Source organism: Sander vitreus, chromosome 20, assembly GCF_031162955.1.
Source record: "Sander vitreus isolate 19-12246 chromosome 20, sanVit1, whole genome shotgun sequence".
NCBI lineage: Eukaryota > Metazoa > Chordata > Actinopteri > Perciformes > Percidae > Sander > Sander vitreus.
Window position 1 is genome coordinate 11898357 of NC_135874.1, and position 24831 is coordinate 11923187.

The 24831-nt window shown below is 40.7% G+C and overlaps 1 protein-coding gene across 1 annotated transcript; it reads right to left on the bottom strand.

The window, feature by feature from the left end:
• Positions 1-17918: 17918 nt before the first annotated feature.
• gpr65 (G protein-coupled receptor 65) lies at positions 17919-23117 on the bottom strand. Its single transcript, XM_078278116.1, has 3 exons — positions 22482-23117; positions 19035-19956; positions 17919-18040 (listed from the first exon to the last, which is right to left on the bottom strand). The coding sequence occupies exons 1-3, from the start codon at positions 23115-23117 to the stop codon at positions 17919-17921; spliced, it is 1680 nt and encodes a 559-aa protein (XP_078134242.1).
• Positions 23118-24831: the final 1714 nt, after the last annotated feature.

The following is a 24831-nucleotide window of genomic DNA, read 5'->3' on the forward strand; positions in this document are numbered from 1 at the left end:
CATATGGGACAGCATGCACAATACCAGGACCCTGGAAACTGGAACAGCTAAATGGGATTTGGCCATTATTCATTTGATTAATCACGCATGTGCTTTTGTGACATGTCAAAATGTCTCTCCTGAAAAAGGCTTATTGTTGGTTAAACATATACGTACATATCTAATCATTAAAGCTAGCCCCAGATGCTCTTGGCTACACAATACAGGGAAAGAATCTTGTAATTTTGCCTAGCTACGCACCTAGAACAACAAATGTATTTTGCTGGCTTGGTGGAACAAATGACACTGGCGTGTTACTGGTTAGTGGTGTTTTGGCCATCATCCTCACAAAATATTTTGGCACACAGTTTTGAGATGAATGTGTATTTAGAAGATTGTCGTTCAGTTTAAATATTTTTTTCAACTTTCTTGGCCTAATACATCTTCCCTGGTCCATTTAACAGCACTGAATAGAAAATGGTTACTGGGTAATGGTACCTCTAGCATAATTTATTGCATTTATTTCTAGTGACATACTTTCCTGTAAAACAATGTAGACAAATTTGAAAATATTCTTTAGCACTTTATGTAGGCTAGTTTAATTTCATTATTCAAACATCTCTACAGCTATTTAAAAAATGCTGCTATGTACTCTACTAGTACTAGTACTATATTACGAACTATTTAATAATCTCAAACTGAACATCTATTTAGTGTATTATTCACCTTTTTATCCTTAAAAAATCAAGGTAATGAAGACAAAGACACACTGCAAATGCTCTCAATTTACGGAGTTTATTCAAAGCATCGCTTCTCTGCACACTTAAATTCATTTTTATCCTTTTCCTTTTTTCAATCAGCTCCAAATATTAGCCGAACCATTTTTTGTTTAACTATAGCCTACATGATATGAATTTGCCTTGTTGCAGCTTTTGTGTGACTCCATGTGTGTTGCAGGATGCTGGAGCCCAAGGTCTTCATGTGTTTAAGTTTATAGCTGGGAGCCACTGTCACGTGTGTCAAAGTGTGCATGGCACCCAGGAAAAAAGACCCAGCTGACAGCGCCACAAAATAAATTAATCAGGGAGACAGGTCAGTAAAGGTAGAGCTATAAATTGCATGTAATAGAAAGGGTGTGTGTGTGTGTGTGTGTGTGTGTGTGTATGTATGTGTGTATGTGTGTGTGGAGGTTTTTCCTTCAAGGTGGAAGTGACCTCCTCCTCTCTCTCTCTCTCTCTTTTGTGTGTCTCTCATTATCTTTCTGTCCCTGTTTCTCCCACACACATAATGAATCAAACACGTTTTTTATTAGTTATCATTTTTTTTCTATTTGTGAGTTGTTGTTCATTAGTCTATTCACTCATGTCCTTAGATAGTCAATCAGAGTCATCGATATGGAAGAGGATGGTAGAGTAGGTTTTACTACAGCAAACAGAAAAACATCTCTTGACAAACATGACAAAAATGCCATGAAAAGTATTTTTCACCACATAAATTACAGTAACAACATTCACAACTGAATAATTATACCTAGAAGATCTTTTTTTTTTTCAAAAATAATTTGTCATTTAAAGTATCTGCCCCCATGTACAGTGTTTATAGTAAATGTGATGTAATGAATACAATTACCTATTTAATCCCATACAACACTCCACTAAATACAGATTCAGATATAACAACACCTTACAGTGTCAATGAAAAAAAGGCTGTCGCATTGCTCACGGAACTAATTAACTAGTACAGCATATCATTGCTCTCAGGCAACAAAACATCTTTTTTGACCCTCACACCCTCCTAGTTAAAAATATCCAATTTTTTTTACACATTGTATAATATGATGGCATGTTTTTGAAGAATCAAACGAGAAGCTGAAGTCAAACCCAGATTTAGTTGTAATTAAACTTCAACTTATTCTTTCATGTTTTGTTAAAAACCATAGTCATTACTAAATCACATTAGTTGTTTCTAATAATCATCTTAAGTATGCAGTGCACAGATCATATTAAGTAGAGATAACTAAAAATGTTAAGTTTCTGTATGGCAGGGGCGGGGTCATTTGACTGCAAAGGCTCATGGGACAAATATATGTTCTGAACGGTTTCTGTCCTAGTTAAAGTGTGTTCTAATAATGTTCTGTTAATGTTTTGGGTGTGCATTTATGTTACCTTGATTTTAGTTTAGTATGGTTGATTTAGTGTTCATGTTTATCTTCATTTATTGTTGCACCATGACCGAGACCCGGGGGGGAGACTGATGGGGTCTGGGCAGCGAGAAAGTATTTGGTCAAACAAATCCATGCAGAGTACGTTAGAAATTACAATCTATGCATTGTCATCCTTTCTGTTTTACTGGAACTAATGCGTTGAATACGTTATTCTTAAAACTATATTGTTATAAAGGCAAAAAAACATATTTATAAGTTTGATATCTTTCTGTAGTTTAGATAAGTAGAGCCTGTTTTGTATTTATTATATTTAAAAAAAAAAGTAACATATGTTTAACTAATGATTTTTAGCAATGACTACTTATATGAACTTAATTTGTCTACTGCATCAAACTATCAGTCTGTGCTAATACAACTTGACCTGTTAAGTTTCACCTTGTCTAAAAACTTAAACGGTTTAAGGCAACGGGTTTCCACGCAAATTTCTAGTAAAGTCAACTAATTTGGGATAACAGTGTGGAGCTGCATTTTGGGGTAGGAGTACACTTTCAGAACCTCATGCGGCACAGTGCCAGAAAAGGGATTTGATTGTTTAACACCATTGACTTAAATACATAACTTAGACAGATACAAGAATGTGCATGAATATCTAAAGATGGTTAAAGACATATTTTTTAATATATTCATATACTCTGATTTTACATTTGCAACCTCAAGTGAGTGGGTGGGTTGACTCATTATCATTATTGCAGTACATATTGGGATGCACACAGCAATGTACTAAGAGACATGTAAACATTTAAAAAATATACATCTGTTGCTCTCTGCTTAATTATCTCCTGCTCGACGGACACAACTGCAGTGTTTAACTGTCTTAGTGCCTTACCTCTTGTGTACTTTCATGTCTTCTTACTTCCTTCACTTCCTTTCCCCCTTTTAAACAAATCAAAACTATTTAATAATCTGCATGAAACGTTCATCTTCCTTTACAGCTCTTTGCTTCCTTCCTTTGCTTCTTTTCCTTTTGTGTGTCTAGTATTGTTGAACCTTCCATCTATCAACTGTTATTTTACAACAGTACAGGGAGAAAAGAGCTGTGATGGGTGGCTGCTCACATCTGATTGCACCCAAAGGCCTCCTAAAAAAAAATGAGAAGGAAGAGTTTGACCATGATGGCATGCGTTTGATTCATTACCTCCATATTAACTTGTGTGATCAAAATCTTGAGAGATTGCATCTATCTCATTGGCACATCCAGTTTTAGAGCAGTTTAAATGAAATATGCGCATGCAAATTTAATGTGACTATTGAAGGGGGAAGATTGCTTGGCTTGTGGTATTGCTGCTTACAGCTTTTTCTAGAACTGTTAACCAAACAACTTCACACTGACACCTCGCTTCCTTGGGTCCTGAGCAATACACCTGACATGACATAGTTGCCTCCCCTAGCAATACTAGAGTTTACGCGCCATTTGCTAACAGTTGGTTATTTGGGACCAGGCTATTTCCGGGAAACGAAAGCGTTCATTCTGAAAATGACGTTGCTGACGCTTGAACTGGTTGAGTTAGTACAATGTAACATCTCCAGTCTCTCTTTCTTCATTTGTTCTCGAATGTACTGTAGCTAGCGATGGAGAGCGAGCTGTGCCTAGCATGCTGTTAGGTGGTGTAACAGTAGATAGGGATCTCTCCACAGTAATAAATATATCCCGTAGATCTCAAAAGCTTGTACTCAACATTGCACTTCCTTGGGTTCTCAGCATTACACCCACCAAGTGTGAAGTTGATCGGATGAATGCTTGTTGAGAAAATTGATGGACGGATGGAAAGACGGACAGACAGAGACTCCTTTCATTTCAGTTATGTTTCCACAAGATTGCTGTATGCAACAGAAACATGTATTCATTTGATACTTGGCAAAGTATTTTCATCCATCTGGCCTTCATAAATCATGACACTTAGCTAGAGCGAGAAAAACACTGAACATTCCTGGTCTTAGAACTTCTCTGATGCCAAAAAACATCTTTTATGGCTTCTGATTTCTTCTGGCATACTGACAGTTAAAGAAACATTAACTGATGTCAACTATCAGAGTGCTGTAGCTTTACAGCTCTTAGAGATCCATTAGATAGCTGTGCCATTTACCCAGAGGGCTGCTGCAGAATTACAATTTCATCTATCAAGAAATATATGGGTATGAATGACAAAAAAAGCTTTTGTGTCTCACCCACAGAGGTTGGCACTGCATACTAAGCTTACCAAGTCTAACAAGTGCAATTTCAGTGAGGGCAGCCACAGCTACAACAGAAAAAAATCACTCCTATTTATATTTAATCTGAGTGATGAAAGATAGATCAAGTACAGGGATTGTAATTGTGAATCCTGCCCACTTTTACTTGTTGTTTTAAACACGTTCAAAATGGCCATGAATCACCCACAAGGAAGGTCTCTGCAGGGGCCAACTCATTTCCTATGTTTGTGCATCTTTAGTCATGCATTAACCTTTCAAGTAACAGGCAATTATGCACCCAAAACTACAGCTTTTTTTCAGACAGAAATTGGACTTGGCTCCCTCTTGTTAGTATAAATAGGATCCTAAAGCATTCTTGTTATACAGAGCTCAACTGTGCTGAACCTGCAAAGTAGTGTGACTCACCAAGGCTGTAGGTGGGATTCAACTTGTGTTTTCTCCAAAATTTAAAATGGAGGAAGTATTGTTGCTGTTTTAAGCATGGGCGTAAATCTGATCTAACAGTAGGGGGGGATAAACATAAAATTTCTGAAGAGCAATTTTTGAAGAGGACACAAATAATACAGCCACAATTATACTCGTAGAGGACATGTGTTCACAGAGGAAAGCCTTTATACCATCATTAGTGTAGCATGGAGACTGTACCATTATCCTTCTTTTCAGCGTTTCTCTTGATTCAATAAAAAAGTAAACTTCTTTATTTTTAAGTTGTTTATAATCAAGCCATCCATCCATCCATCCATCCATCCATCTTCATCCACTTATCCGGGATCGGGTCGTGGGGGTAGCAGCTCCAGCAGGGGACCCCAAACTTCCCTTTCCTGGGCCACATTAACCAGCTCCGACTGGGGGATCCCGAGGCGTTCCCAGGCCAGGTTAGAGATATAATCCCTCCACCTAGTCCTGGGTCTCCCCCGAGGCCTCCTCCCAGCTGGACGTGCCTGGAACACCTCCCTAGGGAGGCGCCCAGGGGGCATCCTTACCAGATGCCCGAACCACCTCAACTGGCTCCTTTCGACGCAAAAGAGCAGCAGCTCTACTCCGAGCTCCTCACGGATAACTGAGCTTCTCACCCTATCTCTAAGGGAGACGCCAGCTACCCTCCTGAGGAAACCCATTTCGGCCGCTTGTACCCTGGATCTTGTTCTTTCGGTCATGACCCAGCCTTCATGACCATAGGTGAGGGTAGGAACAAAAACTGACCGGTAGATTGAGAGCTTTGCCTTCTGGCTCAGCTCTCTTTTCATCACAACGGTGCGATAAATTGAATGTAATACCGCACCTGCTGTGCCGATTCTCCGACCAATCTCCCGCTCCATTGTCCCCTCACTCACGAACAAGACCCCAAGGTACTTGAACTCCTTCACTTGGGGTAAGGACTCATTCCCTACCTGGAGAAGGCACTCCATCGGTTTCCTGCTGAGAACCATGGCCTCCGATTTAGAGGTGCTGATCCTCATCCCAGCCGCTTCACACTCGGGCTGCGAACCGATCCAGTGAGTGCTGAAGGTTACAGGCCGATGATGCCATCAGGACCACATCATCTGCAAAAAAGCAGCGATGAGATCCCCAGCCCACCGAACTGCAGCCCCTCTCCACCCCGACTACGCCTCGATATCCTGTCCATAAATACTACAAACAGGATTGGTGACAAAGCGCAGCCCTGGCGGAGGCCAACTCTCACCTGAAAGCGAGTCCGACTTACTGCCGAGAACCCGGACACAGCTCTCGCTTTGGTCGTACAGAGATTGGATGGCCCTGAGAAGGGACCTCCTCACCCCGTACTCCCGCAGCACCTCCCACAGTATCTCCCGGGGCACCCGGTCATACGCCTTCTCCAGATCCACAAAACACATGTAGACTGGTTGGGCATACTCCCAGGCTCTCTCCAGGATCCTTGCGAGAGTAAAGATCTGGTCCGTTGTTCCACGACCAGGACGGAATCCGCATTGTTCCTCTTCAACCTGAGATTCGACTATCGACCGAACCCTCCTTTCCAGCACCTTGGAGTAGACTTTACCGGGAGGCTGAGAAGTGTGATACCCCTGTAATTGGCACACACCCTCTGGTCCCCCCTTTTTAAAAAAGGGGAACCACCACCCCGGTCTGCCACTCCTTAGGCACCGTCCCAGACTTCCACGCAATGTTGAAGAGGCGTGTCAACCAAGACAACCCCTCCACACCCAGAGCTTTAAGCATTTCTGGACGGATCTCATCAATTCCTGGGGCTTTGCCACTGTGGAGTTGTTTAACTACCTCAGCAACCTCCACCAGGGAAATTGATGCCAATCCCCCCTCATCCTCCAGCTCTGCCTCTACCATAGAGGGCGTATTAGTCGGATTTAGGAGTTCCTCAAAATGCTCCTTCCACCGCCCTATTACCTCCTCAGTTGAGGTCAACAGCGTCCCATCCTTACTGTGCCCAGCTTGGATGGTTCTCCGCTTCCCCCTCCTGAGGTGGCGAACGGTTTTCCAGAAGTACCTTGGTGCCGACCGAAAGTCCTTCTCCATGTCTTCTCCGAACTTCTCCCACACACGCTGCTTTGCCTCTTTCACGGCAGAGGATGCAGCCCTTCGGGCCCTTCAGTACCTTGCAACTGCCTCCGGAGTCGTCTGGGATAACATATCCCGGAAAGACTCCTTCTTCAGTCGGACGGCTTCCCTGACCACCGGTGTCCACCACGGTGTTCGTGGGTTACCGCCCCTTGAAGCACCTAAGACCCTAAGACCACAGCTCCTCACCGCAGCTTCAGCAATGGAAACTTTGAACATTGTCCACTCGGGTTCAATGCCCCCAGCCTCCACAGGGATGCACGAAAAGCTCCGCCGGAGGTGTGAGTTGAAAGTCTGTCGGACAGGGGCCTCCTCGAGACGTTCCCAATTAACCCGCACTACCCGTTTGGGTTTACCAGGTCTGTCCAGAGTCTTCCCCCACCCCCTGACACAACTCACCACCAGATGGTGATCGGTTGACAGCTCCGCCCCTCTCTTCACCCGAGTGTCCAAAACATATGGCCTCAGATCAGATGAAACGATTATAAAATCGATCATTGACCTTTGGCCTAGGGTGCTCTGGTACCAAGTACACTTATGAGCATCCCTATGTTCGAACATGGTGTTCGTTATAGACAATCCATGACTAGCACAGAAGTCCAACAACAAACAACCACTCTGGTTTAGATCAGGGAGGCCGTTCCTCCCAATCACGCCTCTCCATGTGTCTCCATCATTACCCACGTGCGTGTTGAAGTCCCCCAGCAGAACTATGGAGTCCCCGACTGGAGCCCCATGCAGGACTCCACTCAAGGTCTCCAAGAAGGCCGAATACTCTGAACTCTTGTTTGGTGCATATGCACAAACAACAGTCAGAGTTTTCCCCCCACAACCCGCAGGCGTAGGGAGGCGACCCTCTCGTCCACCGGGTTAAACTCCAACGTAGCGGGCGCTCAGCCGGGGGGCTTGTGAGTATCCCCACACCCGCCCGGCGCCTCACACCCTGGGCAACTCCGGAGAAGAAAAGAGTCCAACCCCTATCCAGGAGTATGGTTCCAGAACCAAGACTGTGTGTAGAGGTAAGCCCCACCAGATCTAACCGGTAGCGCTCCACCTCCCGCGCAAGTTCCGGCTCCTTCCCCCCACAGAGAGGTGACATTCCACGTCCCCCAGAGCCAGCCTCTGCTGCCCGGGTCTGGTCCGTCGAGGCCCCTGACCTTCACTGCCACCCATGTGGCAGCGCACCCGACCCCAGCGGTTCCTCCCACAGGTGGTGGGCCCATGGGATGGAGGGATGTCCGCCACGTAGCTTTTTCGGGCTGTGCCGGCCGGGCTCCGTGGCAAACCCGACCACCAGACGCTCGCTGACGAGCCCTCCATCTGGGCCTTGCTCCAGACGGGGGCCCCGGGCTTCCTCCGGGCAGGGTCACTTCATCCCTTCCTCGATTTTTCATAGGATTTTTGAACCATTCTTTGTCTGGCCCCTCACCTGAGACCACTTTGCCTTGGGAGACCCTACCAGGAGCACAAAGCTCCAGACAACACAGCCCTCAGGTTCATAGGGACACACAAACCTCTCCACCACGATAAGGTGATGGTTCCCGGAGAATATATATATAATCAAGCCATAATTACTTATTTTGTTGTCCCCATATAAAAGAAATACAATGCTTTTGTACACTTTTTAAATTAGCTGATCATAATGTAAATTAGTGAGCCACTGGTAAAGCTCATCTGCTAACCCTGACAGCCACACACCTCCAAAAATATGAACTAAGCTCAACACACTTACCTGAGACTCTACACCTGACTGTCCCTGGTCTCCCTGTTCCTCCGTTCTTTCTGTCTCTTTTGCCTGTGACATAGTGACGTTAGTATTTCCATAAGCACCCATTCTTATAAAGATGTTACCAAATTGTCTTGATATGAGGACTTATTGTACTTACTTGGCGTTTTGGTGTCAGCCTACTGAAAAAGGATCTTATGTCTGTTTTTCTTTTCTCTGTCATTTTTAACAACAACACAAATCTTTAACGTCAGATGTCTAAATATGAGTTAGGTTCATAGGTTCACCACGTGGTCATATTATAATTATGAAATGATCTTGCGTCCTCCACATAAATATTAGGTTTCTTCTGGGACAGAGGATATATATTTAACTGATCAGCCACTTAACTTCATATTGAGCAAAACACAACTGTAGATCTTCAATATTAACCTTAATATCAGTTCACACACATAACGTTAGGCTTATCGCCGTGGTAACGTTAGTTGTAGTGGGTGCATTTCTATCCAACAAGCTATAAGCTAGGTAACGTTACATTATATTACACTAACATAGCAAACTTTTTTTCATGACTAATTTATTAATTACTCAGCATAATTTCTATTTGAGAAAAGAAAAACTTAATCTGATGTTTAATGTGAATAAAATAGCCTTGAACCGCCTACTTACTACACTCCTGTCACTACCCGATGTGACTGTGAGTCTAGCGCAGATCCTACAGCATGCAGTGGACCAAACCACTGTGAGACAAGGGAGGGGGGACTCAAAATGTTTCTAAACTTAAAAAGCATTTTTGGGGGTTTGTATTGTTTTTCTGCTTACACAGATATACATCATTATGTTATTTACAATACACAGCATTGTTTTAATGATATTTCTAGGGGGGGACAACCCTTAGATGGGGGGGGGGGGGTCCTGACCCCCCCGACCCCCCTGGGATTTACGCCCTTGGTTTTAGGTAATCACTGAAATGCATGATAGAAATATGTTAACACATTTTTCAGTTTACTGGGGCTAATTTTAACTAGCTAGACCAAGCACACCACAGCAACCCTATCATTTCAGCAACGCTATCAGCCCCACCACAATTTTACTCTGTTATTCGAGGTCTGAATAAGATGTAGGAGAACAAACCCCTGATCCTGCCATGTGAAATTCTTGTAAAAAGCAGAATTAGCAAGTCACAAAAAGGTTCTTGATTTAAATTTTTAAAAAAAGCCATAAATTCATTACAATGGGAGACACATGAGCATCAAATGTGCATGTTCAGTTACCTGCACTTTTGTCATGGCTCATGGAGCATTAACAAAACTACATTGGAAAAAAGACAGTTACAATTTCATTCATTCAGATTTCTGTTGGAGAAGTGGGTTTGTAAACTGACTTTTAAATATAGAAGGCATTCAAAAAGGCAACAAAATGTCCTTTTCCTATTTTCAACACCAGCTGCCAGGTTAAGTGGATACATAATCAGTCAAATTGATTACCCCTGATCTGCACTACTGCAGTCTTTTAAAGCCTGCCTCTTCCTAACATTTCTGGTTTGTCTTTGTTGGTTGCTTCAGCTGTGCCACTGTTTGATTTCTTACTTGTTTATACATTTTGCAACTTTATTAACACACTACAACTTTCAAATGCATTTTTTAGTCTGTATTTTGTTTAAATGATTTAAGATAGAGCCAGTTTGTAAGAATGATTTCAGCTAAATAAAATTGCAAAGAAAGAATAAGAAACATTGTAAACCATGATTTTCAAGTTACCTATAGAAAATAGAGACAGAATTGCATTTTATGCCATCCAATTTCCCTTTAGGGTAATAACAATGATAAAAAAAAAAACTGTTTCAAGGAACAGAATTGTTGATGACTTTAACTTTTGGTCCCTGAACGAGATACAGCACATATAGTTTGGGGATATCACGCCCCGCATGACCTAACTGAAGACACCTCAATTCAATCCTTTTAAGGCATATGACCTGTAATGACCTACGTGGGGCCCCGCCTGCACATAAATACATCCGTCACCATGGTCCTCCCTCAGTCAATAAAAATGGCATACAGACTCCCACAGTACATTAGTACCCATTACATCCACAGATTGTCCAGGCTCAAACCCATTCAAGAAAGGAACATCACCCTCACAAAAAACTACATTCAGAGAGCCATCCACAACTCAGCAATGACGCAGCTAATCCAGGAAGCACGATGGGCCACTGGAACCCCCCTGTCCTTAATCCTGCCAAACAAACCACCATAATCCCGATTCATAACCCACGATTATATTTTCACATTTAACATCATTCCCTTGACCCCATTTACACTCTACATACCTCATCTATCGCTCTTTTTCACTGTTCCCTTCTATTTATCAATTTCATTTAAAACCTTTTAACCTTCCTTTTTCTTTTCGTAGTAAGCTACTTTAATTTCCACGACTGCCAGGCAACCCCCCCCCCACCAATACATGAACAAATGTAGGTTTCTCTTTGCTCAGTTCTGTTGGCTTTATCTTTTATTTGATCCTTCATTCTATTTGTGCCCATTTGTGTTTTGTTTTTTCAATATTTATGTCTTTATCTATTTCTTTGATTTATTCTTAATACAAAAATATGTATATGTATGTGTGTATACATATATATATGTGTGTATATATATGTGTATGTATCCATATACAGTCAGGTCCATAAATATTGGGACATCGACACAATTCTAATCTTTTTGGCTCTATACACCACCACAATGGAGTTGAAATGAAACGAACAAGATGTGCTTTAACTGCAGACTTTCAGCTTTAATTTGAGGGTATTTACATCCAAATCAGGTGAACGGTGTAGGAATTACAACAGTTTGTATATGTGCCTCCCACTTTTTAAGGGACCAAAAGTAATGGGACAGATTAACAATCATAAATCAAACTTTCACTTTTTAATACTTGGTTGCAAATCCTTTGCATTCAATTACAGCCTGAAGTCTGGAACGCATAGACATCACCAGACGCTGGGTTTCATCCCTGGTGATGCTCTGCCAGGCCTCTACTGCAACTGTCTTCAGTTCCTGCTTGTTCTTGGGGCATTTTCCCTTCAGTTTTGTCTTCAGCAAGTGAAATGCATGCTCAATCGGATTCAGGTCAGGTGATTGACTTGGCCATTGCATAACATTCCACTTCTTTCCTTAAAAAACTCTTTGGTTGCTTTCGCAGTATGCTTCGGGTCATTGTCCATCTGCACTGTGAAGCGCCGTCCAATGAGTTCTGAAGCATTTGGCTGAATATGAGCAGATAATATTGCCCGAAACACTTCAGAATTCATCCTGCTGCTTTTGTCAGCAGTCACATCATCAATAAATACAAGAGAACCAGTTCCATTGGCAGCCATACATGCCCACGCCATGACACTACCACCACCATACTTCACTGATGAGGTGGTATGCTTTGGATCATGAGCAGTTCCTTTCCTTCTCCATACTCTTCTCTTCCCATCACTCTGGTACAAGTTGATCTTTGTCTCATCTGTCCATAGGATGTTGTTCCAGAAATGTGAAGGCTTTTTTAGATGTTGTTTGGCAAACTCTAATCTGGCCTTCCTGTTTTTTGAGGCTCACCAATGGTTTACATCTTGTAGTGAACCCTCTGTATTCACTCTGGTGAAGTCTTCTCTTGATTGTTGACTTTGACACACATACACCTACCTCCTGGAGAGTGTTCTTGATCTGGCCAACTGTTGTGAAGGGTGTTTTCTTCACCAGGGAAAGTATTCTTCGGTCATCCACCACAGTTGTTTTCCGTGGTCTTCCGGGTCTTTTGGGGTTGCTGAGCTCACCGGTGCGTTCTTTCTTTTTTAAGAATGTTCCAAACAGTTGATTTGGCCACACCTACTGTTTTTGCTATCTCTCTGATGGGTTTGTTTAGATTTTTCAGCCTAATGATGGCTTGCTTCACTGATAGTAACAGCTCTTTGGATCTCATATTGAGAGTTAACAGCAACAGATTCCAAATGCAAATAGCACACTTGAAATGAACTCTGGACCTTTTATCTGCTCCTTGTAAATGGGATAATGAGGGAATAACACACACCTGGCCATGGAACAGCTGAGCAGCCAATTGTCCCATTACTTTTGGTCCCTTAGAAAGTGGGAGGCACATATACAAACTGTTGTAATTCCTACACCGTTCACCTGATTTGGATGTAAATACCCTCAAATTAAAGCTGAAAGTCTGCAGTTAAAGCACATCTTGTTCGTTTCATTTCAACTCCATTGTGGTGGTGTATAGAGCCAAAAAGATTAGAATTGTGTCGATGTCCCAATATTTATGGACCTGACTGTAGCTGCCAAATTGACCTTAATCATGGACAAGGAGAGACCCTTGTCTAGCAGCTGCTGAAGGAATGTCAAAACATCCACAATAGCCATTTATAGGCATATACAGTAGGCCTATAGTGGATGATGCCCTAGCACCTTGAATCATTGCCAACACACTTGGGGCAGGGGCTTTAGCTTATAAATTGGACCTCTCTCACAAGGTAGGCATTTAGCACGCCCAAACTGGGTTGTGCTTGGGAGACTGTTATGGGATTGCAATGCCTTCTGGGACTGGACCCCTTCTTCACTCAGCCTCAGAGCTGAGAGGAGTTTAGTTTCTTCCTCCTAGGTGCTGAATTCCTCTGGTGGCCTGGTGCCAGGCTCTTGCTCCAAGCCGAGTGGAGTGAAGGCTTTACTTTATTTACATTGTTACCTATAGTAGATTTACATGTACGCGGCTGTCTTGGAACGCAATAGACAGACGGTGGCGGAATGCCCCGACACTTAAATTCAACTAAATTGTAACAGTGAACAATCAGTGTTTGACCTACAGTCTGTTGAGATGTCTATCCAAATGCAGAAACGAAGCACAGTCACACCATAAAACATTAAGACACGTTAAGAAAAAAGATCCATATTTTGCCGTAATCCAATGACACGAAGAAAAAAAAGTAGATCCACAAAAAGGGTCACGGTGTAGCCAGCAAGGCCTATATGAGCGTCACATTCACCAGCCAGCTCCAAACAGGTGAACAAGGCGAACTTCGCCGTTTAAACAAAGTGGAATAAACGTATAAAAGTCCAAATCTACACAAAACCCGCAATCATTTAGTAAGCTGACATCAAATGTATATACATGGCATTTAGGAAACCTTTATTGCAAGGTTGGCACAGCAAGATGTCCAGACTAGTGCAACAGTAACTTTCATTTTTTGCGTCCTGCTGCTCCCATCGTCAGCCAGGTAATATTTTTTTTACTAAAGCAGTATATGAAATCAGATGTATTACCTACCACCATTTAGTTGTTTTGTGTTATTTAAAATATTTATAAAATGTCTGGTCATGCCAAACATAATTATTCCACTCATTTTTTAAACAATGCAATTACCCGTTTCAGTCACCAGGGGGGCAGTGCTTCCTCTGCCCCCCAGCAAACTCATGGGTCAGACTCATCTGGTAGTGGGGGCCGAGACTGAGAGCTACATGGAAAAATATGCACCAAAAAAGCCACTTTGAAATTTTGCTATTTCATGAATACAAAAGTTGTGTGACCCCCTCTCCTAGACTAAGAAATGTTGGGTGACCCTCCCCTTAACAAAAAAAAAAGAGACATGACCCTCCCCTATTTTCCTCCGGTGGTCCATTCCATAAATACTGAACGGTCCCTAAGATAACTGTTGTTATGGCTAAGTTTGACTGTGCATGTCTGGCAAGTGGGAAAAGAAACAAGTGAGGGACAGTGAGAAAGTTTGGATTGTAGATTGGGAGATAGCTGGGAAGAGATGTGCCAGTCTGAGAAGCGGATTTATTCATGGTGTTAGATTGGAATAATAAATCATTTAAATGGACATCAAATTTCAAACAGCATGAAAATTTGTGGCAACATTAATGAAAGGAAAATATTTAAGGATAAGAGTCAATGATGAAAGAAATGTTACGGTTATATTTTTACTGCAGCAAATCCAGTTTATAGTTGCATAAACTACAATAAAACATCTGTCGTAAATACAGTAAAACCTATTAATCTCTTAGTTTACATTACAAATAGCTTATGTAATATTGTTACCACACAACTCTACACTGCTATATTTGTCCATCTGTTTCCTTCATTAGCACATCTGCGGTTCCGATTTTCTCTGCGGCATGTATACACGTGTATGTGTACATTGCCCTGACTTTTCCCACAGCTTGTCTGCCAACAACCAGTGCGGGTCACAGCTGCCAGGGCATGGGATTCGACAAAATGTGTCTGATAATCCTGATTCAAGTTTCTGTTCCAAGATCTGTTTTATTCTTTCAACCAACTTTCCAACACCAACGCTTTTACTGTGATACAGAATCAACTACAGTACTGCAGCTCACTTTGCACTCTACCCTTTTATTCCAACGAGGATCATGTTTTTATGACATGTGTGCACATACAATCAGATCACCAGTGTAGATTACTATTTATTGATCATGCCTGAGATGGAGCAGGCTCTCACACGTGCTGCCGCTGAAACTCTGCCAACATCCAGATGAGGTTAGGATTCACTGACAAAACCCATTGATCCTTAGTTATCTCCATCTCTACATACACCTGAATATTACATATAAAGAAGGCTGTTGCAGAGTCAAGGACAGTGGGAGATGAGAGGTGAGAAGATGGGTGTTCAGATGGGCTGGCTTCTGCTGATGCAGGTTATTTAGTGTTAGGTGAAGCATATTATGGCACTGATGAATGGATAGAAGAGGCAGGACAAGGACTCACATGGAAGAGCAGGTGTCCTTGCCAGCCTTTGTTGTTATGAAGGCAGGATGACAAAATGTTACATTTTAAACACCTGAGAATAAAACGTTGCAAACTCTTGCAATTTGTCACAATATATATTAAAATATATAAATATAAAGAATGCATTTTTAGAGTGCATTATGTGCATGGTTCACCTCACATCTGGGGACATAAAGCTGCTCCCTGGTTGTTTTTTAATGGTCAAAGCCTGTGTGTGCGCATGTGTGTGTTTCTATGTTTGTACATGCATTTGTATATGAGCTGCAGGATTGATACAAGAGGACAATGCTTATGGCATACATCTATTTATGTGTTTATTAATTATTTATATTATAATTATTATTATATTATTATTACTATTATATATTATATTATTATATTATAATTGTATATATTATTTATTTATAAGTATTATTTATTAATTTCTGTAATAAAACACTACAGGTTATGTAATAAAACATGTAAAACATTGTGCAAGAGCACCACAGAAGAGATATATCTGAAATGATCAACTATACAAGTGTAAACTGTGTAGAGACAGTTTGCTGCACTTCTATAACTGTCCACTAGAGAGCTTCAGATATCCACTTTTACTCTGCCACACCTCAGACCAGCACTTGTACAATTCACTGTCATTACTGAAAAGGTTCTTGAGCCATTTATTTCCAAAATCACAGCATACTGTGTTGGTAGTGAGTGATGAACTTTTCTATGAATCTGTCCTTCCGTAGAGTGTTTTTAATGGGATGATGGCACTCAAGGAAAGGAGGAAATAATGTTTGGCTGTTAAATTCAAATACACCCTTACCATGACCTCTGGTTCACAGTTGTCTGATCAAAAATACAAATAGTGTGACACAAAAAGCTGAAGTGAAACCATAGTCAAATGGGTTGTCATATAGTCACAGGGCTAAGGGTTAAAATATTATTTTCCTACTCACACATTATTAATAAAATCCATCTATTTTCTTTGTATAGAGAAGGTTTTCTTTATTTGAAAGAGAATGCCTTTATTTATCCCGCAAGGGGAAATTCACAAATTCACAATTTTCACTTACAGTACAGTTGCACACACATTGAACACAGGTCAGGACCTATACATGCTAAACACACTAATGGAGCGATGTCAGAGTGAGGGTGCTGCTCCTCGGGGGAGTGCCCCAAGCAGGTGGGGGTTGCCTTGCTCAAGAGCACCATGGCTTTGCCCAGGATGTGAACTGGCACCTCTCCAGCTACCAGTCCACACTTACACGTTATAATAATAATAATAATAATAATAATAATAATAATAATAATAATACTTCACCATGGAACAACTGCACATAAGTCACTGCTGATAAAGGGTATACAGCTGTCTACCTTGATAGCAGAGATATACAGTACAAGCAAAGCAAACTGTCAGTTTAAACATGCGTTTGATAGAAAAAATTATGTAACTGTGCAGAATGATGTATGGGCAGAGGTTGAGAAATTATCTTACTTCATAAGATAAATAAACTTTCAGAACCCTCTTGGAGCAGCTGAAAAATGCATTATCACAAAGCTGAAAACAGGGCTGTTTTTCTGAGCTCATGAAAAGTTGACTTAAGAAATATATGGTTTTCACAGGACAGCGACCCTACAAACATAAAATGCCAAAATTTGATGCATTGCTATAGATTGCAGCAGTACAATGCAATATACTGTTCACATAAATGCACCAGTAATATTAATCCAATACCTGACAGGGACCATTTTACTGCACAGTGAGTACTTTTATTTTTTATACTTAAAGTGCCCATATTATGAAAAAAACACTTTTTCTGGGAGTTGGGGTGTTATTTTGTGTCTGCTACAACACACACAAATTCACCCTAATCTAAAAAATAAATTGTATAGAACTACTTACATGTCCCTGAAAGAAATGTTACGGTTATATTTTTACTGCAGCAAATCCAGTTTATAGTTGCATAAACTACAGTAAAACATCTGTCGTAAATACAGTAAAACCTATTAATCTCTTAGTTTACATTACAAATAGCTTATGTAATATTGTTACCACACAACTCTACACTGCTAAATTTGTCCATCTGTTTCCTTCATTAGCACATCTGCGTTTCCGATTTTCTCTGCGGCATGTATATCATACACGTGTATGTGTACATTGCCCTGACTTTTCCCACAGCTTGTCTGCCAACAACCAGTGCGGGTCACAGCTGCCAGGGCATGGGATTCGACAAAATGTGTCTGATAATCCTGATTCAAGTTTCTGTTCCAAGATCTGTTTTATTCTTTCAACCAACTTTCCAACACCAACGCTTTTACTGTGATACAGAATCAACTACAGTACTGCAGCTCACTTTGCACTCTACCCTTTTATTCCAACGAGGATCATGTTTTTATGACATGTGTGCACATACAATCAGATCACCAGTGTAGATTACTATTTATTGATCATGCCTGAGATGGAGCAGGCTCTCACACGTGCTGCCGCTGAAACTCTGCCAACATCCAGATGAGGTTAGGATTCACTGACAAAACCCATTGATCCTTAGTTATCTCCATCTCTACATACACCTGAATATTACATATAAAGAAGGCTGTTGCAGAGTCAAGGACAGTGGGAGATGAGAGGTGAGAAGATGGGTGTTCAGATGGGCTGGCTTCTGCTGATGCAGGTTATTTAGTGTTAGGTGAAGCATATTATGGCACTGATGAATGGATAGAAGAGGCAGGACAAGGACTCACATGGAAGAGCAGGTGTCCTTGCCAGCCTTTGTTGTTATGAAGGCAGGATGACAAAATGTTACATTTTAAACACTTGAGAATAAAACGTTGCAAACTCTTGCAATTTGTCACAATATATATTAAAATATATAACTACTTACATGTCCCTGTTCTGCAGGTATTCCACAGAAAGTTGGAAGTGCGCCCTTGTTTAGAAGAAGTCTCTCAGCTAATCCTGCCTTGTACAGGCCGAAGTTGCAGAAACACCTAGCTAGCTCATGTAATCCTTACCTAGCTACTGCGCATGTGCGCCTGACGAGAAAGATCTTACAGAAGTTGAGAGGTCTCACTCTGTAGCTAAAACAGAGACCTGACACAGGGTGAAAAGAGGAGCTGCAGCAATGTGCAGTACAACAAAAATATGGTGTTTTTTGTTTTTATTAAACCATGTAAACCTATTCTGATACAATCTCAAATTACAATTATGAACCTGAAAATGAGCATAATATGGCCACTTTAAGATGAGAAAATGTTGCTAATAATACTAACATACTTTTAACCTGAGTAAAATTTTTAATACAAAAACCACCAATGATGGGGTTTGGGCAGAGTGCCACAGACAAACTATCAGAAAGTTTTTAGAGACAGCTAACCCAATGTTGGCTTTGGTCTTTTAATGAGACTTGTTAACACTGCCAGCTTTGTCCTTTAATAGCGGACAACTTTTTTTTAAACAACTGTTTCACATTTAAGGCCTTGTCTGTACTTTTCTTGTTAACTTCAGGATTGTGTTGTACTGTTTAATGTCTAACTGTTAACCACAAGGTTGTTACATTTATTTGATTGTTCCAACCTTATTTAACCTACATAGGATGACGAGAACAACCTGTTTCACATTTGCCTTCCATGTTTTAGTAATGAAGCAGTAAAGGAGAGGGTCTGCAAGACAGTTGAGGCTTGAGATAGCTATGCTGATCTTGTATAGATAAAGAAACCATGCATTAGTCCAGCAGTCATTGACTACTATGCGGAGGAGCATCATGATGTGGGTAGGTCCAAAGCAAAACAAAAGGGAGAGTAGGATTACCGTCAGAAGCTTTGAAATCCGTCTACGTTCCTGTTCCTCTGTGGCCTGGTTGGATTTCACCGCCACACAGATCCTCCAGGTGGAAAACACCACCAGGAGAACGGGAACAATGAAGCCTAGGATGAAGCGTGCTACATTAGCTCGAGCCAGGTTCTCTGACAGTGGGATAAAGGTATCAAAGCACAATGAAAACTCATTGTTTTCACTGTATGAGTCCTCCCATCTGATGGTGGTGGCATTGAAGCAGACCACCAACACCCAAATGACAACACTGACCGCAGTTGCAGTGCTAACCTTCCTCAAGAAAGTGTACTTTAATGGATGAACCACTGCCAGGTAGCGGTCAATAGCGATGCAGCAGAGGAGAGCATCGCTGGTGTAAAAGTTAGTGAAGAGAGAGTAGACAGATAGCATGCAAACGTAGCCCCCGTGGGCACAAACTCCATTCCACAGGAAGTCCAGCCACAGAGAAAGGCCGATAGTGAAGATCAGGTCACTCAGGGCCAGATAGAATAGATACACACCAAGCTCGTTCTTCTGTCTAATATGCTGCCAGGACACATAGAGGGAGAAGATGTTGGACGGGATGGCAGTGATGATGATAGCCAGGTAGAAAAACAGAAAAGGCCTTCTCCTGGATGCGCTGTCAACTGAGTAACATTCTGAATTTGCGGCCAGGGTTAAATTTTCCATTGCACACACCTTGTAGAGAAACAAGGAAGGAAATAAGTAAAGAATAACACAATGTATATGAATTCAGTTTATTCATCAGAGAGTACTATTCAGCCTGTGAAAACAGTTAAATAATACATTCTATGGCATTGTTGGGAGCTTTCTAAAGTCTGAAAATTAAATCCTGATGTCATCAATGTTATCTTGACTTGAAAGCCTGTATTATGAACTAGAGGCGTGGAGTTCGAAAGCCATGGGCATTTAGAAGTCAGAGAGAATCTACTAAAAGATGCTATTGAGTTGCATCATGGGATATGTAGGATTCTGTGTATGGGGGCTTGACACATGCTTGAGACTAAAAGTCAGGATACCTCAGCCTCTGCTGCTTTGATTTTGACATTAAATAAAACACAATGTGTCATGTGAGAGCCCCAACTTTATTGAAGTAAAATTCTAAATCGCTGGAGAAACCTTTTAAAGTACTAGCCAAGAAGTTTTGCTCTATTTTAGCAAATTAATGACAAATTGCTTTACCCTACTGTTGAACATTTTCTCAGAAGTCTTGAGATTTGTTTCCATCTTCCAGAAAACTTGGTTTTAGCATATTTCAGTATATTATGATTATCATCTTTCCGGGTGTAGTAACTTTAATCTGCTTTATTTTCTATTGTCAGACTACTGAAAGTGATCTGAAGACATTTCTTTCACAACTTGTGTAGCCACTTTCAAAATCTCTATTGAATTATTATTTTTTTTTAACAATTGTTGATCAGATGTTATCTGTGATGGACTATCATTGCATTGTCTTGTGAAGCACTTTGTAACACCTGTTTTAAAAAGTGCAATGTAAATGAATTTATTATTGTTATAAAGCTAGTTAGCAAAGCTAGCAAGTTTCAAGTCTAAAGGTAATTCTTTACACTTTGCTCAAATGAATCAAAACTGATGGCCTCCTGGAAATTAGAACATCAGTCTAAAAACTTGCTTTGCTTTAATGCTTTGGAGCTTTTAGCAATAATTTAGTATGGGCCTATTAATACACTAGTAACACGCTACTTAATGCGCTAAAGCATAACCAACCTGTTGTATGGTCCTTTTAAGTCTCAAAGTGTCTACAATAAAAATACATTCACAGTACTCAATTCAACTCATATGAAGGTCTACTTACTCTTCATTCAGTTGTGTTTTTGCTCCAAATGTTGTTCATAAAATGTATTATTATCAAAATGGATGGATGAATGAATGGATACATCAAGTTGTCTTGTCTTCTACTGATCAATCAGTCAGCTTAAAGAAACAGGAAGAGTCAGCAGCTGTCGCATTGTCGGCCCTGACTACCGAATATCATTTACTGGGAGACAGGCCATGACAGAACAAACTACCGGGGTTGGAGGACCACATGGCAGATTTAATTTAGGTACTGAGTCTATGACATTGCTTGTCTTTATGTTTGGTGTGTCAATATAGATATGGACTAAATTAAGGTGATGCTGATTATTATCTGATAAAGGAATACACATCTGTTTGAACATAATTGTTTCCATGGCGTTGCTATCTTGTTATGGCTGAGTCTACGTGCTCCTAAAGGATAGGTACATATATATATATATATATATATATATACTGTATAGTCTGTCTTAAAAACAATACTCATGTCTATATGTACATTAAAAACATTATTAGTTGCTGTAATCATTCCGCTTACCCATGCTGGCCACAAAGAGACCCCTTCTTAAAGTAATTTCAATGTAAGTGACAGGGAAAAAATACACACTCCTCGTTCTGGGTAAACATAAATTCAAAAGTTTAGCCAAAGTTAATGTGAGGCTTCAGCAAAGTTAGACAAATAAAAAAGGGATCTTCCAAAGTAGTACCAATTTTCCTGTTTGATGTGATACTATCCATCTGTTGTGGCTCAGCAAACATACACTGTCCGTGGAAGCACAAAGAGCGAATTATCATTGTACATTTGGGTATCCAAGTACTGCAGTAAGAAAGACTTCAATCTTTAACTAAACTATCCTTTAATGAAATAAGGCAACAGATATGACAATCCAGAGGAGGCTATTTTATATTACTATTGCTCAACTTGAATAATCAATTAACAAATCGATTAAGAAATACATGTAAATGTGATCTTGTTCACAGTCAACCATTGTACATTTCAACAATAAAAGAGATGATTTGTTCAATACAAAAAAATAAAGTTTAAAAAATATTTCCCCAGAGAAAATTATGCCATTGCATTAACATAATATTGTCAGTAAAACGGTATCAGTATGTGAACACTTAGTTTCCACCTTTAGTATTACCTAAAATACACAGTCCCAAATAATAATTTGTTTTCCATTTGATTTGCTAATTAAAAAGGAACAAATAGATAATTGTGTTATTAGGAAAAAGACTGAATAAGAGCTATCTGACCATTTCTTCCTCACAAAAACTCCCCAACATTTCTCTGAAGCTTTCCTAATCTCTTTCTGAGCAGTCTCACTGGTTAAACAGTATATTATAGGATCCGCTGTATTGTTTATGGTAGTCGTGGCAACTGTGACCAGGTATAGATCTCTGAGCCTTGTGGCCCAGACGCAGGTCCCGGGCTCCAGTATGGCCCTGAGAAGCATGACAGTCTGATAGGGCATAAAGGCCACTATGTATGTTAGAATAAGGAAAAACAGCAGCAGTCCCACTTTCCTGCGCTCCTCTGTCTGGATGGAGTTGCTCTGCCGCAGTGACCACATGATCTGCTGAAAACAAAAGGTCATGATGAAGACAGGGACCAAGAAACCCAGGGTGACTCGTGTAAGGGCGATGTTGGCATCTTCTTGTGTCATGGGTATTCGCTCCTCACACAAGTTTCTTGAGGAGAAAGCTTGCAGCGCCCCCGTGTGGTCAAGCAAGATGATGTGGATGGCAACCTCCAAAGTCCAAACAGCAATCCTCACAACTGCTGCAGTCTGCACCTCTCGGACCCAGTGAAAGTGGAGAGGATAGACCACTGCTAGGTAACGATCGACAGAAAGGCAGCAAAGGAGGCCTGAGCCGACATAAAAGCTGTTGTGCATGATCACAGCCAGAGGCCTCTGCAGGGCCAGCTCAATCCACACAGGCAGAGAGATTGTGTAGAGCAGGTCTGAAATGGACAGGTTGATGAGGTAGACCGCCGTGCTGTTCCCATTCCTCATCAGCATCCAGGCTACATACAGAGACAGGCAATTAGCCGGAAAGCCCACAATAAAAAAAAGAGAATAGACAGATGGATACATGTGCTTTTCCACTGAAGACTCCACGGTGCAGGAGGTAGATGTACTCGTGTTTGTTTGGTTGAGAAGCGCTGCATCCATTGTAACGTGACAATGACTGAAACTGATCAAACCTGAATGTGGATGGAAATGGAGAGAGACCTGTGTTTTGTTGAACTGAGATAAGCTCCGCAATACAAATAGTTCCTGGTAAAACATGCTTTGCCATGCCCGAAATGAAAACAACATCCAATGCTTTCATTGTGACTCGTCATTTTAATCCTGCTGCTTTTATAGTCAACGAAACAAAACCAACCCAAAGATTTAGCTGGATATAAAAGTTTGTAGGATGAATAAATTATACTGTACTGTCAGCTGTTCCACCAAAGAGAAATTTCCTCTCTAAACCTCTCAGATGTTTTCATTGAAATAATAAAGAGGGGAAATGATCCAATATTTCATAGAAAAGAACATGTTAGATAATTATGAATTTTAAATTTTAAATATATATATGCTGAGAAACTTGTGTGGCAAAATTCAGTTTTTTCTTCTTTCATATCCCATTAATCATGTCAAATTTATCTTTTGACATTTTGGAGGGGGCCAACCCCTAGGTTGTCAACCATTGAAGCATCAGTATTAAAAATCTAATAATATAGTGTTAATAATAATAAACCTGTCAGGTCATGTGCAAAAAGACTTTGGAAAACAGCATTTTGATGCTAACACATACTTAATCTGACCAAAATGTGAATATTAATTATATATAACCCTTTAAAAAATTAAATAATGGAACCACCCTTTAAGTGAAAATTTGTCAAAGCATTGTGCTCTTGAGGCAAGGTTGGCTCAGACAGCCCAGGCCCCCAGGAAGTGTGTCAGACTTTGTAAAAAAGTAAATAAAAAAATAGCCCTCGGGCCCAAAAATACTTTTTCCCCATAGACTTGCATGGAAAAAGGATGGTTCTGGTCACTTCCAGAACCAGAGCCTTTAAAAAAGTGGGGGGGGTCACTTTTGCGCTCCATAGAGAATATGTTACTGGAACAAATCCAGTGACACTAAGAGAGGTCTGGTGTTTGCTTCAAGTCCATATTTAGTCTTATATCAGATTCACAGCTCTCTAAGGCTTGTTGGATGACTTCTAAGTCAAATAAAAAATTCTTCAGAGGACATCTCCCTTGAGTCAACAAAATGTCAGTAAAATGGCATCAGTAACTAAACCCTTTCCATCCTTGGTATTACTTCTTACTACTCCCAAATAATGTTTTCTTTGCAATTTGATTTGCAATTATGGGTTCAAAATGAAACAAAATAATAAATAATTAACAAAACAAAATAATTCTGTTGTTAGGAAACTGACTGAATTGCATTAGAGCTCTCTGACCATTCCCCCCTCACAATCTCCCCAATATTTCTCTAGTTTTTTGTCTCTTTTGAATGCAGGGCTTTTACTTATAATGAAGTGTTTTTTTTGCATTGTGGTATTGGTAATGGAGAATTCTGTTAGTTCAGTTGTGTTTCATTAAGTTGGAATTTAGCAAAGCGTTGTGCGTCTTGATAACAACTACACTTTGTCTGACATATTCATGTCAGAGCCCACACACACATCCTTGTACATTTTTCAATGGTGGATTTCTCTGTGTCAGGCTGTAAATAAATCTC